This window comes from Molothrus ater, chromosome 3 (assembly GCF_012460135.2).
Source record: "Molothrus ater isolate BHLD 08-10-18 breed brown headed cowbird chromosome 3, BPBGC_Mater_1.1, whole genome shotgun sequence".
NCBI lineage: Eukaryota > Metazoa > Chordata > Aves > Passeriformes > Icteridae > Molothrus > Molothrus ater.
Window position 1 is genome coordinate 111100198 of NC_050480.2, and position 6542 is coordinate 111106739.

At 56.8% G+C, this 6542-nt stretch overlaps 1 protein-coding gene across 1 annotated transcript; it reads left to right on the forward strand.

Moving 5' to 3' along the window:
* The first annotated feature begins 397 nt into the window (after positions 1-397).
* Positions 398-4754, forward strand: SOX7 (SRY-box transcription factor 7). Its single transcript, XM_036381421.1, has 2 exons — positions 398-623; positions 2506-4754. The coding sequence occupies exons 1-2, from the start codon at positions 398-400 to the stop codon at positions 3423-3425; spliced, it is 1146 nt and encodes a 381-aa protein (XP_036237314.1). The 3' UTR covers positions 3426-4754.
* Positions 4755-6542: the final 1788 nt, after the last annotated feature.

A 6542-nucleotide genomic window follows, 5' to 3' on the forward strand; every position in this document is an offset into this window, starting at 1 on the left:
AAAGTTTGAAGATGCCTGAGGGGCCGGAGGGCAGCGGAGCTGTTTGGGGGCGGGACATCTCCAGCTCTCTCCTCACTCCCTTTCAGCGAGCAAAATAAAGAAAAAATAATAATAAACGAGGGGGAGGGGGGAGTGGGAAGGAGAAAGGGGGGTGTTGGGGGTGCTGCTTTCCCGGGGGGTGCCGGGCAGAAGGGGTGGGGAGAAGTTTCCTCGCAGAAACCATCCCGGCCGGGGCTGAGGAGTTTGCAAACAAGGAGGAGCAGCGAGTCCCTTCGGTGTCATTGGAGGAGGCTTTTTCCAAGGAGCTCATAAATACGGGAGAGGCCGGGCAGGAGGCTGGGACTGCGCGGGGACCCCGAGGGCAGCGCGGCGGGGCCGGGGGGGGGCCGGGGGGGCCATGGCTGCGCTGCTCAGCACATTCCCCTGGCCGGAGCGGCTGGAGGGGGACGCGGGCGAGGGGCTGTCCCCAGGGCCACCCCCCCGAGCGTCGCAGGGCGAGAAGGGCTCCGAGAGCCGCATCCGCCGGCCCATGAACGCGTTCATGGTGTGGGCGAAGGACGAGAGGAAGAGGCTGGCGGTGCAGAACCCCGACCTGCACAACGCGGAGCTCAGCAAGATGCTCGGTGAGCAGCGCGGGGGGCGCGGGTTGGAGGGGGGAAAATCGGGGACCCACCCCGGGCATCCCCGGGGGTGCAAACCCTGCCCGGATCCGGTGCCCCGGGGGGAGAACCCGGGCACCCACCCGGCCATCCTGTGGGGATTCAGTGCCCAGGGGCACCCGCCAGAGATCCCTGCGGGTGCAAACCTGGTCCGGATTCGGTACCCGTGAGTCCAGCAGGGCATTCCCGGGGGTGCAAATCCTGCCCGGATCCGGTGGCACGGGGGAGGCACCCACCCGGGATTGGGATGCACACCCTGCTGGGATCCAGCGCTCCCGGCTTGGTCCCCAGGCACCCACCTGCCGTCCCGGGAGTGAAAACCCCGTCCGGATTCAGAGCATTGGGGTGGGGATCCAGGAACTCTCCAGCCATTCCTGGGGTGCAAATCCCATTCGGATCCAGCGCCCCGGGTTGGGCACCATGCGCCCACCCGGTCATCCTGGGGTGCAAATCCCATCGAGATCCAGCGCCCCAGATTGGGAATGCCAGCGCCACTGGCCATCCCTGGGGGTGCCAACCCTGCCCAGGTGGGGACCCGGTCTGGCACACGGCAGGAGGGCACCCCCACACTTACCTGGCTGGTTTTGGGGTGCAAAGCCAGCCCGGGTGCAGCGCGCTGGGGCTGCAATACCTGATGGAGTTCAGCAGCACCGTGCCCTGTCAGCCACGGGGTGCTCAGCCCAGCACTGTCCCACACTCCAGGTGTGCAGCCACTCCTCAGGGTGCAAAGCCTGATGGTCTCCTGCATCCCAGGGGACAGGCACCCTGCCACCCCTCTGCTGCAAACTCTGAGGGTGCTGCCCTGCTCTGCAAGGAGGGACCCCCAAAATTTTCTGGCCTGTCCTTGCAGTGCCACTTTGTATTACATGGTTAGGGGCTGTGTGTGTGTTTTTCTGCTGTTACTTTTGGGGGATCACAACCCATTTTGAGCACACATTTGTTTCCCACTCCCCATCTACTATTTCTCCCTTCCTCCTAAGCCCCATTTTAATGTGAAACCAAGAGGGCAAACCAAAATTATCAGCCCAGATAGCCTGAGAAAGAGCTCCCCGAATTGCAACACAGCTTTGCTGCCCAACCTCTTATCCAAAGTTTGTGTTTCCCTGGACAGTTCTGTGGTGTTTTCTTTGGTGGTTTGGGTTTTCTCCTCGCTGCTTTGCCATGCAGCATCTCAGCTTATTAGTGTTATTTCTGCTGTCTCAGGCCATGGGAAGGCATCAAAGGCTTTGATGTGTATCCTCATTTCTCCCCCTTACCCTGAGGAGCAGCCTGGGACAGCCTCACTGTGGGATCAAACCCCCCTGCCCAATGCTGCTTCTCTGTGCTGTGTCTTGGGGACATTTTATCTCAAACAGGGAGGCACGAGGTCATAGGATTACAGAATTATGGAATAGTTTGGGTTGGAAGGGACCTTAAAAACCATCTAATCCATCCCCCTGCCATGAGCTGGGACACCCTCCACCATCCATACCAGCTGTCACAGTGCCCAGGTCTCCTTGTGCCCTGCTGCAAGCCCTGGCAGGGCACAAACTGGGGCACCTTAAAGGACAGCACGTCCTGACCCTCTGCTCAGCCAGGCACAGCCTTGGCTGTCCCTGCTCCACAGGGAGCTGGGAGAGTTCATTTCATCTGCCTGGATTTATTTACTAACCCCAAACCCACCTTGTGTGGGGACTTGGGATGAAGGGAGACCCTATAGCAGCCTCAATTCCCCCCTTCTTCTCCCACCCACTCCCACCACATCCCTCTGCGGGATTTTTGGGATATGTCCTCTGCGTGTGCCAGATGGGACATTGGGCACCCTTGGGAGGCTGTGGGTGCTAAGGGAGCGTGTCCTCCGTTTCAGGCAAGTCCTGGAAGGCGCTGAGCCTGTCGCAGAAGCGTCCCTACGTGGAGGAGGCCGAGCGGCTGCGGGTGAAGCACATGCAAGATTATCCCAACTACAAGTACCGGCCCCGTCGGAAGAAGCAGGTCAAGCGCATCGGGAAGAGGGTGGATCCCGGCTTTCTGCTGGGCAGCCTGACACGGGGGGACCAGAACTCTGTGCCGGAAAAGCGGACCTGCAGCCGGGCCGGGGGGGACAAAGAGAGCCCGGGTGAGTACCCCCCCCGCCCGGGGCTGCCGGCAGTGCGGGCGTACCGGGAGCCTCCAGGCAGCGGCAGCAGCACCAGCGTGGACACCTACCCCTACGGGCTGCCCACCCCGCCGGAGATGTCCCCTCTGGATGCCATAGACCCCGAGCAGAGCTTCTTCTCCTCGCCCTGCCCCGAGGAGCATCACCGCTCCCACCTCGCCAGTGCCACCTTCTCCGCGGAGTACGCGGGCAGCTCCCTGCCCTGCGGCCACCACCCGCTCAGCCCCATGCCGCAGCCGGCCACCTGCATGATCCCCCCGGCCTCCAGCTGCCCTTCCCTTCCTCCTCCTCCTCCTCCTCCTCCCAGCTACTACACACCCGCCTTCCCCTCCCTGCCCCCTCCCAACCTCCATGCCCACCTGGGCCAGCTCTCCCCACCACCAGACCACCACGGTTTTGACACCTTGGACCAGCTGAGCCAAGCGGAGCTGCTGGGGGAGATGGACCGCAATGAGTTTGACCAATATCTCAACAACCCCGGCCACGGTGACCACCACCACCACCACCACGGAGGGGCCTTGGCCAACGGGCACGTCCCGGGCTCTGGCAGCTCCCACAGCTCCGAGAACAGCCTCATCTCCGTCCTGGCTGATGCCACGGCCACCTACTACAATAACTACAGCGTCTCTTAGGAGCCCAGCCGGGGCCGCCTGGAGCGGCCCAGGAAGGACCCGACACTGTTCTGAGGCGTCGCTCCCTCAGGGTGACCGAACCACAGGGCCCTGGAGTCTCCTTGGTGCTGTAGGTAAAGGATTTGGGTTGTTGGGTCACCACCGTGCAAAGCCTGGAGTGCTCTGCTCCCACCGTGGCCAGGGGGCACCTCCTGACGCCAAAGCCCTTTGGCCAAGTCCCTCTTCCAAAGCAGGGATGCTCCTGGGAGCACAGGAAGGCTGCCCTTCATTTTGGGGTATCCCCAGCTCTGCTTTGGAGTCAGGAGTGCAGCAGCACCCTGCAAGGGGGAAAGGCAGGAATGGGAGAAGGGAAGATTTTGGTGAAGGTCCATGAGCTGTGTTTGGGTTCTGGTGGTGGCGTTGCTGCCTGACCACCCTGACCTGCCTGACCACTCCAATGGGGATTAAAGCCCCCATCCCCTGCCCCAGAGCATGGATTGGGGGCTTCATCCCTCGGGAAACCCCAGAGGGGATGGGACGCCAGCCAGGAGTGGGGTAGCCAGCCCTGAGAGCGCTGAGCCTGCTCTGGAGCGGGGTAAGATCAGGGCATGGAAAGGCAGGACCCGGCCGGCATCCACCCCAGATGGGAGCAGGTCCTGGGATGAACATTTTGGCCAAGAGGTGATGATGTAGCAGACACTTTTTTTATCAAACATCCTTTGAAGGGGAAGGCTCCGTGTTTGGAGCCACAGTGCCCAATGCCTCTCCTAACTCTGGCGTTTTATTGCTTGTAATAAAGCTGTACATTGATTTATTCCTTCCATTATTCCTCCTGCCCCCCCACCTCGGATTTTGTATTGCTCGAGTTCTCTTCCTTTCCATAAAAATGAAGCTTTATTTTAAATCAGTTATATGACATGATTAATCTTAGTGTTTACTGTATGGCACTTGGTAATGATTAGTTAGTAACGTGGTTATGATTTCCTGGTTTCAGTCCCCAAAATGTATTAATAATAATTGCAAAGAAAACTTTTAAAAAACCCCCAAAAGTTCGCCGGTTTTTAAGCTAATACATTCCATCTCTTTTGTGTGACTCTATGCATTTTGAATGAGTGTAGATATGAGTTTGCATAAAATATTTAATTTAAATAAATGTTTTTATATGATGATTGTTCAATGATTTAAATTGCTGTCGCTATTGACAACAGTTTTCAAAACAGAAACATTTCCCGTGCAAGTGCTATTTTTTTATATTTTTGTTGTCATCGTTGTTGTTGGTATTTTCAGCCAAATTTTTCTACTTCCATTTTTTTTATAAATAAAACAAAGATCTGTAGTTATCTTTACAAATTGTGGATTGCTTTCTAACAAACAGACTCAGGGGATGATGAGTGCTTACCCTCACTTTTCATGAGTGTCCCGGGGCTTAGGTCACTGTGCTGGCCTTGATTCTGCTTTTGCCTTGATGGCTTTTGCCATCTCTCAGATATGATCTTTGTAATCCTGTTTCCACATTACAGTGAAGTCAAGAGCTTTGCCTTTGGTGTCTTGGTGAGCACAGATGATGTTGCCAATTTATGGAGTGAGTGCCAGTGCCTGGAGCGTGGGTTTTAGTTGCATTTAAGGTTCTCTTTTCTTTCACATTTTGGGTAATTCACCTTTTAATGTGTTCCACAGTGTGGGGATCTTGAAAAGGGTCCTCATTTCAGGTGCAGATCGAGGCAATGAGGCCTCAGAAATATGTGGGGGTCAAATTTGAGGAGGCACGTGAAGGTGATGTTGAGTGATGGTCTTCAGGCCTGTCCAGCAAAGAGAAAAGCTTAATCCATGTTGTTGTGGAAAAGCATCACAGCCTGCTCTTGCCAGACATTAAATCAGGCTCTGTCCCTGTTGTCCTTGAGGTTAAGCCAGGCACAGAGAATCCCAGAGTTGTTAGGGCTGGAAGGGACCTCTGGGACCGAAGGCAGGGTAAACATCTCTCAGAGCAGTGTCTGCCAGGCTGGGTCCCAAAAAGTGGAGAAGAGCGTTTCTTAGTGCCCTTTGTGATGCCACCTCTGTGTGGTGGCTGGGAGGAGTCTTCAGAGGTCACCCAACCCAATCCAACCCAATCCAGCCCAATCATGTCCCTTGTCTCCCAAAAATGACATCACTGATCCACGAAGCCCATGATCCCAGAAGGTGGAGGCTGTGTGATTATTTGGGGAGGCACCAACATGACCAACAGAACCCTGTCCTGTTATCCTTTATCCCCCAGTTGTATCCCCTGGATTCAGGTCTCCCATCCTGCCTCTTCCTTCTTCCATCTCTCAGGCATCCAAATTCACCCTTGGTCTTTCTTTTAGAAAGGAAATGGATGCCTTGGGGTGTCCTGCCAGCCCCACGTACTGTGGTGGCTCCCTGACGGGGGTGGCTCAGCCCAAATGTGACTCTTCCAAGAGGATTTTGGAGCTGAAGGGAGAGGGAGGTGCCAGGATCCTGTTTGGCCTCTCTGCCCAGCAGCATTGACTCACGTGGGACCCTGCCAGGAGCAGGAGGGGGGCTGCTTTTCCCTTCTCCATCTCTCCCTGCAATCCCTGTGGTGCCCCAGGCCTGAGAGACAGCAGAGAATGGTGAAACTGCCCTGGGAAGGAAGCTCAGCTGTCCCAGCCATCCCCCAAAAATTCAGCTCTGGGTATTGCCACCAGCCTGATCTGGGATGTCACATTCTTATCCTATAGGACCCTTTCTCCAGGACATTGGCTGCTCCTACTGGTCCTTCTCCTTATTCCCATGTCCTGAGCAACATTGGGATTAACTGCACCACCCTATGAGCCTTTTCCCTCCTTGCTTTCATCCCATGCAGGGCTGCTGGAAACAAACCCAGGGTCTGATTTCCCCAGGAAAAGGGGTTTCTCCACACACCCCATCCCCAAGGAACCCATCGTGCCCGGATGAAGGAACTTTCCTTCCCTGCCAGCCAAGCCTGTCCCCACTTGCTCAACCCAGCGCCACGTGAGGAGAGCTGGGATCTTGTCCCTGTGCTCTCTGCACGCCAGGAACAGCTACAGGCCCCAACCGGGAGCTGGGGCCCCCCGAGGGCGTTGGGAGCTGCAGCCAAGGCGAGGTGCGGCTCCCTGGGAGCCACGGCCGGATCCGGGC

Excerpts from the sequence above, each read along its gene's own strand:
- SOX7 (XM_036381421.1), top strand. The coding sequence starts at position 398 with ATGGCTGCGCTGCTCAGCACATTCCCCTGGCCGGAGCGGCTGGAGGGG. Across the intron at positions 624-2,505 it reads GGAGCTCAGCAAGATGCTCG|GCAAGTCCTGGAAGGCGCTG; the intron begins GTGAGCAGCGCG and ends CCTCCGTTTCAG.